Below are 21,438 nucleotides of genomic sequence, written 5' to 3' on the forward strand. Positions count from 1 at the left end.
GGGCTGCAGCCCGAGGGAGGTCCTGGACCCCTTCTGCAGGTGGGCATGGAGGCTCCAAGGTCACGAGGGATTTACTGAAGCTCATCTTCACTGGCAATCTGTCCCAGGCTGGCTGATCCATGCCAATTCAGTATGCAGCTTGCAGATGAGATCAGAAAACACTCATGTTTTAAAAGAACCAAATCTTCTTGATGGATAGCATTTCCTGACCTTTTTGGTGGCTGACATTGTTTGGGTGTCGTAAATCTGATCTGGCACGGAATACCAGGGGTAGATGCAACCTCTCCCGGCTGGGGCTGACAGCATGTTTCCCAAGGCCCTCCTGAAGCCTGGCCAGTTGTTTGGCCTTGGCTTCCGAGTGCAGGCAAAGTCTGAGCGACAGTGAATTGTGTAGAAGAACGAGAGAGCTGTTGTGTTGGACAGGCTCCTGATGGCAATAGTTTTGACTCGCTTTGCAAGTGGCTAGACTGCACAGTGGCACTGCTTCTTGGAAAAATCACCCCGCTGATACATCACAGGGAAGCATGTAGGGGGAAGAGGCGCAGAATGTAAGAGGTTGGCACTGTCTGTTCCAACTAGCAAAAGCAGCAGAAAGACGCGAATGCAGTAATTCTAACCTTGTTAAACTAAAAACATTTCTCAGGTCCTCTTGGGAAACTTTATTTTGCTTCCCAAGGAAGGGAGTGAATCGGCTTCTTCGAGGTCAGTTTCATTTGGAAATTTTCCTTTTTCACTTTCCATCTAATTGGCACACAAGAAGAGTAGACATAACCTGAAAATGTCAAGCAAAAATCTGGAGGTTTGGAATGAGTCTCATTTTTAAAAGGTCTTCCTTTGGGCTTCGCTAGTAGCTCAGTGGGTAAAGAATTTGCCTGCAGTGCAGGAGACCCCGGTTCGATATCTGGGTTGGGAATATCCCCTGGAGAAGGGAACGGCTGCCCACTCTAGTATTCTGGCCTGGAGAATTCCCTGGACTGTATAGTCTGTGGGGTCTAAAAGAGTCGGACAGGACACAGCGACTTTCACTTTCACTTTGGGTAAACCCATTAAGAAAACTTTGACCCAGGGATTGCACTCTTGAGAATGAAAACGCTGACTCCAGGATCCCTGGGTTTAATCTGGCTCTGACACTTATCTTGAGCAAGGAAATTCATTTATCTGTGCTTGTTTTCTAATCTGTAAAATGGAGATAAAACTGTCTACGCATAAGGTTTTTTGTAAAGAGTGAGATAGTCCATGTAACTAGCACAGTACCAGTCCCCCAGACATAGAAAGTACTCAAATTGTTTCTTATTATCTCAAAGACCCAGTCACAAACAGGGGCAAAACTTTATGCAAAGCTGTTCATACAGCACTGTTTACAGTAATGAAAAATCTGAATCTAAAACCCCCCAATTAGGTGAATGACACAGGCTGCATGTCTGGTCTGGAAAGATGATGGAGCCATTAAAAATGTTGGCTATGAAAGCTATATAATAATTTTTTAAAATGTTAATATAATAAGCAGGAAAAAGCAGTTACATAATTGCATATGTGGCATATTTACAACTGTACAAAACAAAAACCAAATTCCTTAAATAGCAGGGGAAAGAATGGCAGAAAATACAAGATAATGCATTAGGATGAGTGGACTCCTTCTAATTGAGGGCAGTCTGCACTGAGGCTCACGGGTTGCAGAACCAAGTGTTATTTCAGTTTATTATTACATGCAGAGAAGAGGACCAGAGGGAGGCAGGATAGGCAGAACAGCTTTCCAGACTTTCATAAGTTTAGTTCCAGTTGGAGGATAATCGCTTTACAGTGTCATGTTTGTTTCTGCTGTGCAACGTGAATCAGCCAAAGGTATGCATGTGTCCCCTCCCTCTGGAAGCTCCCTCCCGTCCCGCCGGCATCCCTCCCCTCTAGGTCGTTACTGAGCCCTGAGCTCCTGTGTTGTACAGAAGCTTCCTGCCAGCTGTCTGATCTCCACACCGTAGTGTCTATGTTTCAGCGCTATTCTCTCAGTTCGTCCTGCCCTCTCCCTGCCCTGCTGCATCCGCAAGTCCGCTCTGCATGTCCGCACCTCCATCCCTGCCCCACAAACAGGTTCATCAGCACTGCTTTTCTAGATTCCGTATATATGTGTTAGTATACAATATTAATAGGCTCTAGGTTCATCCACTTCAGTTCAACCAACTCAAATTTATTCCTTTCTATGCCTGAGTAATATCCCATTGTCTACATGCACCACAACTTCTTATTCATTCATCTGCTGATGGACAACCAGGTTGCTTCCATGACCTGGCTATTGTAAATAGTGCTGCGATGAACATCGTGTTGCATGTGCCTTTTACATGATGGGTAGTCGGTCCTCTGAACCCTTCGGTAATCTAGCTTGGATTTTCCCTTATTTAGGACACAGTCTCATGTTTCCATGCCAGTTTCTCATCAACTTTTACTGTGGTCGCTATGAATGTTCTAGCGGACCCTTGGTCAGGGAAGCCAGTGAGGCCAAGGAACTGGAGTCAAGCCAGTCGGTGCGAGCCGCATTGGCTTTCAGGGACCAGATCCACTGGGTATAACAAGTGTGTCCTGAAAACACTTTATGTTGTCTTTCTCACGCATGACACCACCCTCCAACCTGCCCCTCCCTTTCCACTCTCATTCCCAGGCCTCTTTACACTTCTGCTGTGAGGGTGGCGCTGTGCTGCAGATGGAGCTGGGTGAGACTCAGCTCCTGCCTGCAGAGGGGTGGTCCCTACCACAGAGAGGGCAGACAGACAAACACTCCCCAGGGCAAAGGATGGGGCCAAAAAGGGGCAGCGGTGCTGAGGCCCAACTGGGAGGGCACATGGGGCCGGAGCCTGGGAGTGCTGGTGGAGGTCTGGACCCAGCAGAGCCTTCCAAGCCGAGGAAGAGCGGGTACGAAAGCACAGGGACAAAGGCACCATGAAGGCAAGACGTCATGGGGCTAGTCCGTGGGGTTCAGTCGGGGAAAGAATAAGGAAGAGTCAGCATGAAATTAAAAGACGCTTGCTCCCTGGAAGAAAAGTTATGACCGACCTAGACAGCATATTAAAAAGCAGAGACATTGCCAACAAAGGTCCATCTAGTCAAGGCTATGGTCTTTCCAGTAGTCATGTATGGATGTGAGAGTTGGACTTTAAAGAAAGCTGAGCGCCGAAGAATTGATGCTTTTGAATTGTGGTATTAGAGAAGACTCTTGAGAGTCCCTTGGATTCCAAGGAGGTTGAACCAGTCAATCCTAAAGGAAATCAACCCTGAATATTCATTGGAAGGACTGATGCTGAAGTTGAAGCTCCAGTACTTTGGCCACCTGATGAGAACTGACTCACTGGAAAAGACCCTGATGCTGGGAAAGATTGAAGGTGGGAAGAGAAGGGATGACAGAGGATGAGATGGTTGGATGGCATCACCAACTCGATGGACATGAGTTTGAGTGAACTCCGGGGGTTGGTGATGGACAGGGAGGCCTGGTGTGCTGCGGTCCGTGGGATTGAGGAGTCAGACACGACTGAGCGACTGAACTAAACTGAGCATGTGAAGAGGCCACAAGCCATAGGCAGCCTGAGCCGTACAGAGCCATACAACCGTCAGTGGCAGTCCTGAAGCAGGGGAGAGACATCCTCATTCTTTCAGGGGGATGACGCTGGTAAGCGTGGAGGATGAGCTTGTCTATTGAGTGTGACCAGTGGCGGGTACACGAGGAAGTGGCTACAATAGTCTGAGAATCGCTTTCTAGGGCTTTATAGGGAGCTGCAGTGGGAAATGGGTTGAGGAACCAGATCAGGGAGCTGGGCCTGAGGTGGAGGTGACAGCTCTGGCTGCCTGGTTGAATCTTGGGGGTCGGCAGTCAGAGAAATCAAGGATGTAGACGGCTACGGCCATGCCATCAACCAGGATAAGATATTTCAGAGATGAGTTTGGTGGGGGAATGAAGATGACCTCAGCTTGGGACCGGGTGAGGAAAATGTGCTGGAGGTGGGGAAGAGGCAGTTGATTAGAGAGGTCTGGCCTTCAGAGAACAGTTTAGGCTGGAGGTACTGATAAGGATTGATGCTTTCAAACTGGGGTGCTAGAGAAGACTCTAGAGTCCCTTGGACAGCAAGGAGATCCAACCAGTCCATCCTTTAGGAAATCAGTCCTGAATGTTCATTGGAAGGACTGATGCTGAAGCTGAAACTCCAATACTTTGGCCACCTGATGTGAAGAGCTGATTCATTTGAGAAGACCCTGATGCTGGGAAAGACTGAAGGCAGGAGAAGGGGACGACAGAGGATGAGATGGTTGGATGGCATCACTGACTCAATGGACATGACTTTGAGCAAGCTCCAGGAGATAGTAAAGGACAGAAAGGCCTGGCACGCTGCTGTCCATGGGGTCACAAAGAGCTGGACACAAATGAGCGACTGAACAATTGATAAAGAAGGAGATACACAGAGTGAGCAGATGCTCCAGGAAGAGATGAGGTTACCCTGGTGGACTAGACAACAGAATTCTAAATAAAACCTCAAGACACCCAATCTTCAAATAGATTTGACAGAGGTTTGTGTGTGGTTTACTGAGGTTCTAAACTGTGTGAAAATTGTTTTCTTTCCCATGTGTATGCCTGACCAATTTTCATTTCAAGTTTTTGATCCATTTGTTCTTGCTGACTCTGACAATGCTGTGATGCAAACTGAACAGGAGGCTTCAGAACTGGAGAGAACCTGGGTTCCTGTCCCAGCTCCCTGAATGAGCACGAGGCAGGTAAGCCTGACTGTTTCCTACCCTGCAGAAGAGGGAGAATGAAATCCAACACTCACAGAGTTGCTACTCACTTACAGTATGTGTCTGCTTGGTAACAAAAAAGCATGTAAGCTCAATCTTATAGGATATTATATAAACTAAACCAAAAGGCTTCTCTGGGTAACATCATTTATAAAATTTATAATCCTTAGGCCCAGACTGGCATATTTTAAGCTGAAAATGTGGTTAAATGTTTGCACTGGTTCTAGCAATTATTAAAAAGTGGACTAGAAAATTCTAGATGACAGGGTACATTTGTTTTTATTCCCATCCTGACTTTTCAAAAAAAAAAAAAAGAGAGGAAAAAAAGGCTAGTATACAAATTACATATGCTAGATGAGCTCAGGCGTTCAAAAATGCATTATCATTTTCACAGTCATCTAATTTAGAGACAGTGGAACAAGTCCAAGTAACAATTTTATTTTTGTCTACAGCACAATTTTTTACATACACTTTAGTGGTTTTGACAGTGGTACTTTTGAGCAGATTTCAAATGAATCCACAAAAGTTAATATACTTAAAATTAAATATACACAAAAAACAAGAGGCATCCAGATGCTCAGAGCCATGCAGAAGGGATGGTCTGGTTGGCGTTTTCACTGGGTACCTTGCCTATTTGGGGTTGCAGAGAGTCGGACATGACTGAGCAACTATTAACTTTCACTTTTGCCTGTTTCAGAATTCATCAGCAAAAGGCAGTTCTTCTGCTCCTCATTCCCATATAACTTATCAACGTCAGAGTTCTAAGCATACACACACACACAAAATAAACCCTCCTTTAAGGCTACATCAGTACAAAATTTCAATGAACTGAATTCAATATACTGTCAAACTAACAATTCCAGTGATCTTACCCAATCACTAGAAAACAGGCAATATCAGCACCCGATCTAAATGCAAGGTTATTTATTAAAACACCAACAGGAGATTAACCAAAAAGCAACTAATATGTTAATCTTAATATAAGACATTGAAGAAAAACCAAAAACAATATATTAAATATCACTCCACTGAGCCAGGCTGTAACTGATGGACAACAGACACGTGAGTTTGTCAAACAGTGCTTTAGATACTTTTCTAAGATAAAAAGTGTATCAGGAGATGCAAAGGAAAGGGAGAAATGTGAATTTATGCATTGAGTTCCACAACTTAAAATGACTATCAAACCGATAATATAAAGCTAAGTGACAATAACTTAACCACTGGGCACCAGACAGGTATGACCACTATTCACTGTAATTCACAGCGCTCTTCAGGAGTGTTCGGTGGACGGCCAAGCCAGCAATCCTGTCTTAATACAGACTGGATACTCCTCTGTGGGAAAAGACCCCGAAGAAGTCACGGCAAAGGCATAGAGAAAAAGTTCAACCTTTTGAAAAAGTTAGTGATATCAAAATGCTTTTCTATCGCTGGGAAACCAAACTAGGTCAAATATGTGGCCCAAAGCAGCATGGAATTCAGAGTCAGAGGTTGGCAGGAAAGTTTTGGAAAAGTTGCAGCTTTTAAAAATTGGCAATCTCTCCATGCTTAATAAAACTCTCAGAGAAGAGGTATAATGTTTGTTCATTTGTGGAATGTTGACAGACTGCTGCAAAAATTCACATGAATGAAGAACCGCACAGATGTGCTTCAATGAAGTATTTTTTAAAAAATTTACAAAAAACTGAAGTTTCTATTTAAAAAATAACTACGTATGCCAAGATGAAACATGGTAAAAAGTAGTGTAATTTCTAGTCATGATTCTTTTAACAGCTAATGGGAAAGTGATAGAAATCATTTTCTCTTAAAAAGGAAGTTTTGTTATTGCACTGACTTTTACAATCTGACCTAGTAATTTAGAAAAATCATGTAGTAAAATCTGTAAAATTAAAATACAAAATTCTGGTTTGTAAACATCAGTTGGCCAAGTCTCTCCAGAGTCCTTCATGATAGTGGAATGGAATGAATAATTAACTCACTACCTTATTTACTTGCTGTGAGGGGGAAAATCCCAGAACACAGCTTTCATAACTTTCACAGTAATTATATTCAAAAGATATCAAGAAAGTCAGTGCAGTTGTCTTCTTTTCTTCCTCTGTGCAATTTTCAGCTCTTATCCCACTCTTAAGTGCCATAACTGAAATAATACTGGTTTGGAGACCTAGTACAGATTGGTCATAAATGTCGCATAAAATCTGTAGGACTTCGGTAAAGATATTTCCAAATGGCATAGTAATGCACTGCAGCTGCCGTGGCCACAAACAGGTGCCAGATGGCATGCGCAAATGGAATGATGCCATCGCTCTTGAAGAACACAACTCCCAGGCAATAAATTAAGCCCCCGCAGGCAAGTTCGTGAAGTCCATCCGTGTTGTTCTGTCAACAGAGGAAAAAAACGAAAAGGTTTGGATGTTACTCTGATGACAGCTAAAACCATCCCTGCAAATGCCCCCTAAGTCTCCTGATTTTCCAGACAACAAAGCAGCTCTGCGCAAACAGAATCCTTATCTGTACACATGAACTACACTTAAATCGACCTGGATTAACCTCGGAAATCGGCTGTCTGGATCTCACCAAGCAATCAGGTTATAGGTTCCAAGGCAAACAGCAGCATCTTCTGCTCATCTATAGCTTGTTTAAGCAGACTGCAATCGCATCTAAAATGAACGGTCATTCATTTGATAAAGTACAGTCCTTGGCTTTCATCTTTCTCTTGAGCAGCCTTCTTCCCTACTAAGGTACACTCAAGCCGCTCTGCTTATAATCCACATCTCCAGCACGGTTTTCACTCCCTTTGTCTTCCTCAAACTCTGTTCTACACTAATCACTTTCCTCAGACTCCTCCTGTTTCTGTGAGCTTGTGGCTCCCTTACAGCTGACATAGCCAGAAGGAAAATCCTTGCTAGGAGTGACCTCTGAGATCGTACAGCACAATACAGTTCCTAGCCTTCTAGATGCACCAGGCCTTTGTGTCTTTGTGCTTGGGAGTGTTTTAGCTCAGCAGGAAATTAACAGTCAGGTGTGCTTTAGCACAAAAAGGAGACTTTATAAAGTACTCTTGGTTTTCAAAGCCCTTGACTCATCTACAAGATGAGACCGGGCTGTGTGAATGGCAGGTGAAGAGAACAGAGGCAGGGCTCAAGATGCTGATGGACAAACTCACGAGGGTTTCTGGAGACCAGAACAGGGAGGTCTCCGGTTCCGCAGGGTGAGTGGGAACCTACAGCAGCTTGTGGCCAGGCCTTGGAAGGGACAACGGTGGGGGTGTTCTGGAGGCCTGGGCCCTGCAGCCTTGGGAGCCTTAGAGCAGGGCCCTGCAGAAGTCCAACAGGGGACTGGGGGGCCCCGATGCGTGGGCTGCCTGTGCCGAGGTGAGGGCGATGGCCACATTGGACACAGAGCCAGGCGTGAGGACCCAGGCCGGGGGCGAGGGCCAGCCCCATCTTCAAAATTCACATAGGCACCGTGGTGTTCTGCAGGATCAAACAATGAGGAAGGAGACTTCTCAGATTGCTCCTTAACCTTGGTCAGATGGGACATCAGTCAGATTTCATTTTCTTTAAAAAGTAAAACATAGCAAAACAAAACACCAGACACATTTATTATTTCCTAGAGGTTATAGAGCAATTAATATCCATTAATAAGAGTACATCATAAGAAATGCTGGGCTGAAAGAAGCACAAGCTGGAATCAAGATTGCCGGGAGAAATATCAATAACCTCAGATATGCAGATGGCACCACCCTTATGGCACAAAGCCCAAGAAGAACTAAGGAGCCTCTTGATGAAAGTGAAAAAGTTGGCTTAAAGCTCATCATTCAGAAAACGAAGATCATGGCATCTGTTCCCATCACTTCATGGGAATTAGATGGGGAAACACTGGAAACAGTGGCTGACTTTATTTTTTTGGGCTCCAAAATCACTGCAGATGGTGAGTGCAGCCATGAAATTAAAAGATGCTTACTCCTTGGAAGGAAAGTTATGACCACCCTTGATAGCATATTCAAAAGCAGAGACAGTACTTTGCCAACAAAGGTCCGTCTAGTCAAGGCTATGGTTTTTCCAGTGGTCATGTATGGATGTGAGAGTTGGGTTGTGAAGAAAGCTGAGCGCCGAAGAATTGATGCTCTTGAACTGTGGTGTTGGAGAAGACTCTTGAGAGTCCCTTGGACTGCAAGGAGATCCAACCAGTCCATCCTAAAGGAGATCAGTCCTGGGTGTTCACTGGAAGGACTGATACTAAAGCTGAAACTCCAATACTTTGGCCACCTCATGCAAAGAGTTGACTCATTGGAAAAGACCCTGATGCTGGGATGGCAGGAGGAGAAGGGGACGACAGTGGATGAGATGGCTGGATGGCATCACCAACTCAATGCACATGAGTCTGAGTGAACTCCAGGAGTTGGTGACGGACAGGGAGGTCTGGCATGCTGTGATTCATGGGGTCGCAAAGAGTCGGACACGACTGAGCGACTGAACTGAACTGAGTAATACAAAATTCCCTGTATACATGTATTAGGGACATTTTCCTTAGAGAGGATTAGGTTTTCCTAACAGAGGGTTAGGATTCTTACAGGAGCATCTGACCCCCCCAGTGAAGAGTCACTCATCTAACATAGCCTCCTTATTTTAGAGATGAAGAGACTAAAGTCAGAGAGATAAGTACTGCTTTATCAACTTTCAAAGAACCAGAACATGGTTAATCTTAAAACCAGATTATGTCTGCTTCATTATCAACACCATTATTGTGTTTCTATGTCCCTATTAAACGTTTGAAACATCCATTTAATCTTCATAACCCTAAATTAAGTATTTTTATCCCAACTCCACAGATGAGGAACCTGGAACACACAGAGGATAAATAATTTGCCCACGGCCATGGAGCCTTTAAGTACCAGAATCAGGACTTGAATCAAGACCAAGGTGTTTTGTTTCCTGAAGTTACATTCCTTTTTTAGAGAGGGAGGGAAGTCTTTTAAAGACTGATGATTCATTTATATAGTGTAATGCATAGATATTAAGTGGACTGTAAGGTTTTGTGAAATGCATACTTTTATGTAATTCATATCACCCCTATGAAGATACACAAATATCCTAACACTCAAAGTTCTTTGGTGACCCTTCCCAATCCTAGACAACCCCTTCCACTAAGGCAACCACTGTTCTTGTTGCTATTACCACAGACTAAGCCTCTCCATTCTAGAAGCTCACATAAATGGAATTATACTGTATGTACAGTTCTGCGTCTGGCTTCTTTTTTGCTCAATATAATATTTTTGGTGCTAGTGATAAAGAACTCGCCTGCCAATGCAGGAGATGTAAGAGATGCGGGCTTGCTCCCTGGGTCAGGAAGATCCCCTGGACGAGAAAACAGCAACCCACTCCAGTATTCTTACCTGGAAAATCTCATGGACAGAGGAGCCTGGCGGGCTACAGTCCATGGGGTTGCAAAGAGTCAGACACGACTAAAGTGACTTAGCTCGCAAGTGTGCACATGTATGCATGCTGGTGCTAATGTCATTCATTCCTTTCTATTACTTGGCATTTCATTAAGTTTTAATATCCTTTCCATTTGGGGGCTATCATGAATAAAATTTAATCCTTAAACTGTTTTACAAGTCCTTTTGTAGATACATGTTTTCATTTTTGCTGAACTATAAATGTGTGCTTAATTTTATAATAAACTGCTAAGCAAATTACCAAAGTGGTTACATTTTATATTTTCCAAAACAATGAATCGAGGCTCTAGTTATTTCACATCCTTGTTGGTATTTGGTGGCGTCAGCCTTTTTAATTTAACTATTGGGTATGGTGTGGTGGTAAGCTTTTAATGTTCATTTCCCTGATTTCAGAGATGACTGGTGACATTGAGCAGTTTTTCAAGGGTTTACTGGATACTTGTATCTCTTTCTCTTTTTATTATTGATTTACAGTGCTACAGTGTTTGGTACATATCCTTTGTCAGATACATATAGAGAAACCAAATTTCTCCCAGCCTGAGGCCTGACAGTTCAAGTTCATTGATCTTTTCTTCTGCAGTATCCCATCTGTTCTTAAATTCCTCCAATACATTTTTTTTTCAACATACAGTTTTCAGATCTAGAATTTTCATTAGGCTCTTCTTGCTTATCTAGCAGTATTTGTTTAGTTAATGGATGCCAAGAGTACAAATTTTGTTGTTTTCCAAACGTTGAGTTTGTTCTGCCATTTATTTACTAGAGGATCAACTTTATCCTTTGAGGTTTCTGGGCTTTGTTATGGGAGTGCCACAGCTTTGTCTAAGATGTGATCTTGCTAGGGTCAATGGAATACTTATTTTGCTCTGCGTGGTCTCTCCATTCTGGCTGGTTGGAACTCTGGGATCTCCAGTACTGGGCTCATTCAGGAATATCCACTTACTTCACAGCCTTTCAACAGCTATCTTCAACCAGGGTATGCAGCGTCTTGCCCAGCACAAATGCAGCTTAGTATTTGGGCAAGGGCACAAGGAAATCCCTTTGCAGATTTCTGGAGACTCTTCTCTGTGAAGCTCCCTCGTCTCCAGGACCCTGCCCCAGCCCAGTGAGCTGAATTGTTGGTTTGTTTCCTCCACCCAGATGGCTGCTCCTGGACTCCACTTTCTTTCACTGTAGTTTGGAAAGCATTCCAAACAGGGAGAAAACTGCAGTGCATTTGAAGCTCATCTTTTGGTTTCTCTCTCAAGAATCATAGTCCTATATGTCTGTGTCCAATGCCAAAAAATTGTTATTCATGCACTTTTGTAGCATTTTTATAGCTCTTTGTGGTAGAAGGGTAATTCTGACACTCGTTATTCTGACTGCAACACCAAAGGTTTGAGTCTTCATCATCTGTGCTGTTCCTGCTCCTTCAGATGCCTGGTTCCTTTTGACCTGGTCTCTGCTCACCGGTTTCATCACAGAACTTGTGTCATCTGCACGGTCACACCCCTCACATGTCTATGCACATTCAGACGCTGCTTCCCTGTGCCCGGGCCTCCCTCCACGCTGGGTCCGTCTCTGTGCCACCTGCGCCACTCTTCCGCCTCTTGGCTCCCGTCTGTCCTTCTGAATCAGCGTGAATAGCATTTCCTCGGGTATTCTGTCAGGCCCTCCCAGAGTAGGCTGCACTTTCCCCAAAGCCTTATAAAACTTGATGACCACTTCTTATTTTATATGAATGGTATTTTTCTGCTTGATTCTAAGTTCTATCAGGGCAAGGGTGGGGATTTTCCTGTTTGATAAACGTGAACAGTAGTCACCTGTTATTGTGCCACTTGAAAATGTCCATGAAAGATTTACACTAGTAAAAATACTGGATAAACTTGTTTTTACGATACCCAGAGGGAATTTACCTGAAGCTTCACTCTAACGATTAGTAACCTATCACACAGACCTTGCTCTGGGTGTCCTCAATCGCCTTCCAGGCAGATTTTCTCACTTCTGTCTTTCACCTCCCTCCTCTCACCATTCCCTGATGCCTTTACCAACTAAACTATATATATTTTCGGTGCAAGGTAAATTACTAAAGCCATTATAAATCTTGTATCTCAAAGAACGTATCTCGTTACAATCTCATAAAGCATACCCTTTGAAAAAACACAAGCAAACATAAATCCTAAATATTTTACAGGCATTTTTGTGACCAGAGCGAGAACTATATACAGCAAAATTCTTACAAAGTGCCTGTGAGCTCAGGAGTGAAATTACAGGTACATTTCTGACCCTTGCAGGCTAAGAAGAGAGTTCAACTAAACAAACCATGACTTCCTTAATTAATACAGTAGCCAGTGCCCAAAAATGCAGAGTATAGACTGGAAATACATAAGCTAAAAGCACAAGTGAGCAGTGGGTGGGATTGTGAGGTCGTTACGTTATTGTTCCAAACTGACAAATGCACATGGATTTCTCAATACTGATTAGTCTGACTCCTACAGGTAATGCCACGTTTTCACTCAGTAAAGTCCCCAAAGGACAATTTCAAGCAAAGTTAAAAAAAAAAAAAAAGCACTTTCCTGGGAAAGAGAAATAATACGACTTAAAAGCAAGTGAAAGGAAATGTAAGAGTGAAGGGATTCAAGAAATATCCAATAAAATGTTGAGCCAAATGACCTTTTGAAGTCCTTCCAATGCTTAAATTTTAAGAAGTCATTAATTTAACTGTTTACAATAGCCAAGACATGAAAACAACCTAAATGTCCGTCAACAGAGGAATGAATAAAGAAGATGTGGTACATATATACAATGGAATATTACTCCACTATAACTGAGTAATATTTTTAATATTACAAGCCATTAAAAAGGATGAAATAATGCCATTCGCAGCAACATGGATGGACCTGGAGACTGTCATACTGAGTGCAGTCAGTCAGAGGAGAAACACTGTATGACGTCCTTTATATGATACTGAGCGCAGTCAGTCAGGGGAGAAACACTGTATGACGTCCTTTATATGATACTGAGCGCAGTCAGTCAGGGGAGAAACACTGTATGACGTCCTTTATATGATACTGAGCGCAGTCAGTCAGGGGAGAAACACTGTATGACGTCCTTTATATGATACTGAGCGCAGTCAGTCAGGGGAGAAACACTGTATGACGTCCTTTATATGATACTGAGCGCAGTCAGTCAGGGGAGAAACACTGTATGACGTCCTTTATATGATACTGAGCGCAGTCAGTCAGGGGAGAAACACTGTATGACGTCCTTTATATGATACTGAGCGCAGTCAGTCAGGGGAGAAACACTGTATGACGTCCTTTATATGATACTGAGCGCAGTCAGTCAGGGGAGAAACACTGTATGACGTCCTTTATATGATACTGAGCGCAGTCAGTCAGGGGAGAAACACTGTATGACGTCCTTTATATGATACTGAGCGCAGTCAGTCAGGGGAGAAACACTGTATGACGTCCTTTATATGATACTGAGCGCAGTCAGTCAGGGGAGAAACACTGTATGACGTCCTTTATATGATACTGAGCGCAGTCAGTCAGGGGAGAAACACTGTATGACGTCCTTTATATGATACTGAGCGCAGTCAGTCAGGGGAGAAACACTGTATGACGTCCTTTATATGATACTGAGTGCAGTCAGTCAGGGGAGAAACACTGTATGACGTCCTTTATATGTGCCATCTAAAAAGAAGTGAAACAAATGAACTTATTCACAAAACAGATACAGACCCACAGACTCAGAAGAGGAAGTTATGGTTGCCAGGAGGGGAGGATGGCAGGAAGGGCCAGGGAGGGAGTCTGGACTGACGTGCACACACTGTTATATTTAAAATGGACAACCACAAGGCCCTACTGTACAGAACAGGGAACGCTGCTCGATGTCATGTGGCAGCCTGGATGGGAGGGGAGACTGGGGGAGAATGGATACATGTGTATGCAGAGGTGCTTTGCTGTGCAGCTGAAACTATCACAGCATTGTTAACTAACTATCCTCCAATATAAAATAAAAAGATTTTTAAAAAATGAAAAAATTTACCCTTGTCCATGGATTTAGGTTTAAGACACTAAGTAACTTAAAAAATTCCCACCTTCACATTATCTCACACCTCTTTGGGTAAAGGGTGGGAGTGGGGTTATCGCCAAGAACAAATACAGCAGATTACCACATGGGAGGAGACACTTGGGTGTATAGCTTTTCCAAACTGCAGACAGCAAGTAGTGCAAGTTGTAGCACTTTGTAATTTATATATTTTTTCTTTTGAGTCTCTAATAGGCATATTACAACTTCAGAAATAAAAGCTACAGATTGTATGTATAGACATATTAAAAGTCACAGTGATTGGAAAGAAAATAAGGTGAAATAACTAAATTATGAAGAAACTTACCATTGATGTTACCACCAAGGCAGGAGAAAAGCCCATTGTGAGATAGAAAAAGAGCTCAATCACCTTATACCTGCAGAAGAGAAATGTGTTAATATAATTTATCTATTCCTACAACACTTAAACCATTTCCTTGCCATTTTTTCTTTTGAAAAACAAATGTAAACTCTTAATGAAATGTATTTTCCCTACAGGAGACCATTACAGACTGAAATACTGTAGTTGAGTATAACAATGAACGAATACTTCTTTCAGGATTGTTGTTGTTTAGTCATTAAATCCTATCTGACCCTTCTGTGACCCCATGAACTCTAGCCCTCCTGGCTCCTCTGTCCATGGGATTCTCCAGGCAGGAATACTGGAGTGGGTTGCCATTTCCTTCTCCAGGGGATCCTCCTGGCCCAGGGATTGAATCTGCATCTCCTGCATTGGTAGGTGGATTCTTTACCACTGAGCCACCAGGGAAACCCTTTCAGGATTGATAAGGCATCAAATTCTACATGCTACATGGAAAATGTTCTTTGCCCAAAGTTATCACTGAATCCAATTAACCGTGCACCTTCCCTTTCTAATCCCAGTGTTTGCCTTCACCGTCATTCCAATTCATCACTATAAGACACTGAAATTATGAAGCTGCACAAGGAATAGCTTGGCGCCTCCTCTATCAGTGGCAAAGGGATGGGAGCCTTAAAGAACTAAGGGAATGTGTTTCTGATGGTCTATTTTGTATCTGCACAAACTCTTAATTTGTAAGGCTCATCATCTTAGATGCAGATTATTTGAAAATGCTAAAAAAACACACTGTACTGAAATTCAAGTTATATTTATGCCTAGTCAAACTACACTTTAAGTTTCTCGAAGGCAAGGGCCAAAGTATATTTATGTTTGGATCTGCAGGGCCTAGAACAGTATGTGGCACCATTTAGGTTTTCCCTAATACCTGCCAAACCAAATGGCCAAGGATGACTCGCATCTCGTTCTTAGTGTTTTGTACTCAAAGTCCACCAGGAGGTAATCATATCAGGGAACTGGGGAAGAATGTGGGTTTGGTTTACATCAGAAGGCCTGAAACAGGATAAAAAATAGTTGTCTTACTTTACTTCCTATTTTATCCAAGGGTATAAATTAGGGGTTTGAGTCTGAGAAGCAAACTGTTCCCTTGGATATATATATATATATATAATGCATAACACCACTCAGAATTGCTAATTATGGTCAAAAATGCACTTAAGTGAATTTCAAAGTTACAGAGAAGTTAGCTAAAACTACTATTTTCTTCTGAAAAGAGAAAACAATTTATTACTTTGTGACAAGCACACGTTATAGTCAATTCTGAGGGCCATTCTGCCAAAAACAATAGATAAAGAATTTAATAAACTGTATCCAAATAAATGATTTCATGGTTGTGAGTTTCTCAAGTTCAGGCATATGAAATGATGAGAAGAGCCATGGAATAGGAACTAGGCCACCTGGGTCCTAATTCCAGATGTGTCACTGATTTCATGCATGTACTGAATGTTCTCAGTTTTCAAGCATGAAGCAGAAATAGACGACTTGAAGGTCTCTTCTAGAACTAAGATGCTAAATTTCAATAAGCTTTCTTTTTATATTGCTTCACACACTAGGACCTTTGAATACCAGGTTAAAAAAAAATGTGTTCCATGGTGAGGATACTAAGAGTTCATATACCCTTCCAAACATCCCCCTTTCCAGGAGTCTTGGGTTGGAACAGCTGCTGGGCTCCTAACTAGGTTAAGTGTTATGCTGAGGGCTTAATATCGATTATCTTCAACCTTCCTAGAAACTTAGAAAAGCAGTTATTTTTCTCATGTGGTAACTGTAAGTCACAGAGGCAGGCTAGTTTGTAGTTACAACTAGTCTGGCTGAGGATGTGAAGTGAAGTCTGACTCATTTCAGAGTCAGAACTGAACTGCCATTGCAGATGAGAGAGAAGGCTACTTTGTCCTTCAGCTACATCATGTGTTACACAGGCACCATTCATTTGTCTACAGCAATCTGTCCACCAGTGATATAGAGCAAATGGTTCTGAAGATTTGTTAAAACAATATATATTCTGTTTATGTATTTCTACTATTTTGAAGTACAAATGTAAAGTAAATCATACTGTAATGTAGATAAAATTTAGGAAGTTAATTTTAAAGGTATTAAATGTAAATTATTTTCTCTTACTTTTCATGGTAGAGAAATACATAAATGGTTCCTCCAGCTGCCATGAGCCAGATAAACCAACGCATATGAGATGCCAGGGGTCCAAGTTCACGGAGATTTAACCTAAAAATGTAAACATGACAACAGAGAACAGAAGTGATAAATGAAAGGAATTCATAAAACCTGTGTTTTCCTCTAGTCCTGAAAACTGATAGAGAAGGTAAGAGGATAAGACCAGAAAGAAAAAGCACTCAACATGTGGTGGAGGTATCTGGGCAACTGGGGTAAAATTAATAACTTAAAGAGACATGTACAGGTGAGCCCCAGCACACCACGACACCCGACTTTCCTGATTAGGCGGGCTGCTGCAGAGGCCACTTGCCTTCTCACTCCTGACTGTGTACTTGAGAGCAGACTGTTTACAAAGATTACTGAGAACAAAACCCTCAACTGGATCCCACACACACAACAGATACCTAATACACAGACCAAGTATCTCTGCCAAGAGAAAACATCAGAAGAATTAGCCCAACATATGTCATGTAAGATATTTTGTTAGAATTTAACCATGGACTCCTGTGAAGCCTGAACTTAAAATGCTACAAATTCATCTGTACTAAATTCTGATTAATAGATATGGGGGAAAAAATGTTATTCTGAATGACTATTACTACAAAATTAGTATTTCCAAATGGAAAAGGTACCATCTGCATATCGAAGACTTACATGTGAACAAACTGTTTATTGTAATATTTGTTTCCTCAGTCTACATTTAAAATTTTTATTTACTTATTTTAAATTGAGGTATACTTCACAAAAGCCTCCAAGTATTCTCGCTCCAATATGATGCAGACCTATAATTTAGTAACAGGTACTGGGGAGAGACAGCACTTACTTTTTACTACAACACATAATTAGGTTTCTTTTGAATGATGGATGCTACATTAGTCAGAATCCAGAGACTGGGTGTTTCTAATGACTATAGTAGTTGACGGCATAATATCAATTTCCGAGTGGTTAAAACTGGACCATACCGTGGTAGAGGAAAACTAATTTTTCTTTAATTATGGATTCAAAACAGCACAAGACTCTATCTTGTCTATACCGAAAAGACAGGAAGAACCAGGACACTGAACTGAATACCAGGCATTTTAAATGGCTAACTAATTAGGCTAGCTCTCTTATTCACATAGCTGAAGAAATGAGAGACGCATTCCATATATAGTAGCTACTGTGCTGTGAAGACAAGCAGTGTGAATTTCAAAAGTTAGCTTGTTTTCTTTACATATATATTTATAGCATTTCCATTTAAACAATTAGATGTCCAAGTATTCTGAATAGCAGAAGCACAAAGAAAGAAAATGGAAGGCAAAGGTAATCTATTTCCAAAGTGAGCGTGCTACCTACACACAACTTTGTAGCACTTCTCTGGAACATTCCAGGGCAGATGTGTATTCTGAGTGTCAGCAACCTTGTTTCCTTACAGTCTGCAAGCTGACTCAAGCAAATCAAAATGGGAAAGGAAAAAAACCCGTGTATGTATGTTTTTTGGGGTGGAGGGCAGGGACAGGAAGACAGGAGGGAAGAAGGACTGAGAATTCTCTCATAAAAATGCTGTCTTCAGAAAAACTGTATCTTACCATGGAGCGTAAGACGCAGCAATGAAGAAATAGATGACCATTCTATCGCACATGTGAAACCAATGCTCCACTGTCCTGTGGGGGCAAACACATCAGACAAAGTTTTCAGAAAACTGTAAGACTGGAAGTAGGGGTTGTCACTCTGCTAGGCCACAACAGCCACTCTTGTTCCTAGTTCTCATGGCATACATAAATGGGCTTTCAAAGTCACACAGCTTTCTTTTTTTTTAATAAAATGAAGCCACAAATAAAAGCTTTATTATTAAGATTACACATACCAAAGATTCTCTCCATGTAAGAACCCCACAACAATCAGAAACTCTGAAACTATTAAACAATAACAAGCAAAATCTGTGCTTTCTGATGTTTTCCATTTCTTTTAGATCCTATCTAACAGGAAAATGAAGTTCCCCGAGGACAGACCACCTCTCAACCCCTATCATGGTGCAGGGCACAAACCTTTGAGGGCTCAGTAAAATACCCCCTAAAGCCACAGTCTTTTTAGAATGTCTCTGAAGCAGCCTTTACTCCAAGTACCTTAATGCAGACAATAAGTTGCAATAAAGCAAATTTAGAAACTAATTTAGGAACAGCAATGACACAAACAAGGGGAAAAAAAAAATGGTTATCTGCTGTCAAGAGGGTAGCCGCCTGCGCTTCTAAGCAAGTTTTCTCCTGCAACTGAAGGGTCAGGAAGTGTACAACGATCCGGCTCCCCAAGGTCTATTCACAGAGCGGATAAGACAGGATCTGCCCTTCACTGAGGGAACGTAAAAAGTACAAACGCACTGCACTGTCTTTAATCCACTTTCAGCCCAAGTGGTGGACACGACGGCTTGGTGGTTGACCAGCATTAGACCTGCCTCGCCACACACCCTGGGGTGGCCAGGGCAGGCCGAGGGTGTCCAGCCAGTCAGTGCTGGTCACTACATTAATGTTCTCAAGCCTGACTGCCTTTCAGAATCGTCCAGGGAAGCTACAATACAGTCACAAACTCCAGGCCAGCAGATCCTGACTTAACAGGGCTAGAAGATGAGGCAGAAGGTGGAGGGAAGAGGGGAATCTCTTTTTTTAACTGCTTGGACGACTGTGATTCTGAGCCAGTTCTGGGGCCTTTCTAATTCTGCTTTCCAGACGGTGGCAGCACCCAAAGTCAAGCTGCAGCTTGTTCAAGACCCACCCCGTAGGGACTGCCCTGCCGGCCCAGGGCTGAGACTCCATGCTGCCAGCACGCGGGGCCCAGGCGTGAGCCCTGGCGTGGGAACTAGACCCCACCTGCCACAACTAAGAGTTCATCTGCGGCAGCTAACACCTGGCGCAGCCAAGAAAATAAACAAATGAATAAAATATTAAAAAAATAAAACCCCACCACCCGCCTCTCTGACACTCACCCTCCAGAAACAACATCTGTATCAGAGTACGTATGAGCATTAAATGAGACGATGCGGCCATGTGATTAGCACAGCACCCAGCACATAGTAGGTACTTAACCAATACTCATTCCCTTCCCTCTTTTACTTAAATTAAGGATATACTGGGATATTTTTAAGAATTAATGCAATTAAAATAAATAAAATTCCACCCACAGCTTATGATTCTAGCAGTGTTATTGCAAGGTTCAAGAGAGACTGGTTTCTCTTACACCTTCTTCTCAGGCCTTGGCAGGGAGGCCCTGAATACTGAAGCAGGTACCTACAACTCTTTATTGATTCAGAAATCTAGACAGCAAAGCCAAGTCAGACAAGGCAATCACAGGCACTGCACTATGCCAAAAAGATAATGAAGAGGCTCTGGCCTCTGCGACAGTGTGTCCTGAAGAGTCAGGATAGGTACTTTTGAGGCATGCTTCTGAGTGTGTCCCTGGGCTCCTTCATGATTCAATGCTGTGGTTTTATTTTAAGCTCAGGAAACTGTCAGCTTCTGGGTGAAGGTAGCAGACTACAAACTATAAGCAATAATGTGAAGGGTGTGGTGGAAGTAAACCTCAGGACCGGAGTCAGAGGACCTGGGATGATCAGATTCTGCTGCAATCGATGACTTGGGCAAGTCAGGGAGCTTCTCTGGGTCTCAGTTTCCCCAGGTGAAAATGATGGGTCTTGGATTAGATGTTCCTTAAGAATCCTTCTTGGAGAAGGCAATGGCACCCCACTGCAGTACTCTTGCCTGGAAAATCCCATGGACGGAGAAGCCTGGAAGGCTGCAGTCCATGGGATCCCTGAGGGTCGGACACGACTGAGCGACTTCACTTTCACTTTTCACTTTCATGCATTGGAGAAGGAAATGGCAACCCACTCCAGTGTTCTTGCCTGGAGAATCCCAGGGATGGCGGAGCCTGGTGGGCTGCCATCTATGGGGTCGCAAGGAGTCAGACATGACTGAAGTGACTCAGCAGCAGAAAGGATCCTTCTGGTTCTAAAACTCTGATCTTTAAATGTGAGGAAACTAGTAATCATCTCATCACTAGCAGAATCCCAAATCCTGCTTTTAAATAAAGCATATCTTTTTAATGTTAGATTGTCCAAATAGCTTGAGATTTCTTTGAACATTCTATAAAACCAAAAATTACCTTCTAAAATTATACTAAATCACTTTTGGTCTGTTCTAAATCCTCCTGAGAAGAAACTTTGCCCTTTGGGGTTGTACAGATTCTATTTCATAAGCAACTAAATGGTGTGCTCTACCTTTGTATTCTCCCCAATTAACTCTTCACTCAAAGGATGATTGCTTTTATGTTCTTCTCGTTGGGAGGTGAGGGACCGCAGTATTGTTTGGAAAGCGTTTAATAGCTAATAAGTAGCAACATCTGTGTGTTTTGTTTGAGTAGATACACTGGATCTAATTCTGAAAGCTGAACTTCACAGAACAGTAACCTGAGCTGTAATATACCTGCAGTATGGCTGCAGTGATTGTAATTTTAAGTCACCCTCACATGCATCATCTCATTCACCTATCACAACAGTCCACCAGTCGGGCATTACCATTCTCATTTTAGTGATGAAGAAACTGAGGCTACATGAGGCCAGGTTGCA

The 21,438-nt window shown here is 42.6% G+C and overlaps 1 protein-coding gene across 9 annotated transcripts in view; it reads right to left on the reverse strand.

Moving 5' to 3' along the window:
* Nucleotides 1-21,438, reverse strand: part of MMD (monocyte to macrophage differentiation associated) — a 60,707-nt gene that overhangs the window by 25,489 nt on the left and 13,780 nt on the right. For 5 of the 9 annotated variants that reach the window (XR_003506993.1, XR_003506990.1, XR_003506992.1 and 2 more), the window contains exons 4-6: nucleotides 18,410-18,484; nucleotides 16,791-16,892; nucleotides 14,604-14,673 (exon numbers count right to left, since the gene is read on the reverse strand). Coding sequence is in view for 3 of the 9 variants with exons in the window: in XM_027519560.1 (XP_027375361.1) it covers nucleotides 6,943-7,143; nucleotides 14,604-14,673; nucleotides 16,791-16,892; nucleotides 18,410-18,484 (448 nt within the window). In the remaining 6 variants the exon portion in view is untranslated. Of the gene's footprint in view, nucleotides 1-5,186; nucleotides 7,144-14,603; nucleotides 14,674-16,790; nucleotides 16,893-18,409; nucleotides 18,485-21,438 lie in introns of those variants that run through there. The other 4 variants (XM_027519560.1, XM_027519562.1, XM_027519561.1 and 1 more) reach the window with 4 other exon arrangements.

Source organism: Bos indicus x Bos taurus, chromosome 19 (assembly GCF_003369695.1).
Source record: "Bos indicus x Bos taurus breed Angus x Brahman F1 hybrid chromosome 19, Bos_hybrid_MaternalHap_v2.0, whole genome shotgun sequence".
Lineage (NCBI taxonomy): Eukaryota > Metazoa > Chordata > Mammalia > Artiodactyla > Bovidae > Bos > Bos indicus x Bos taurus.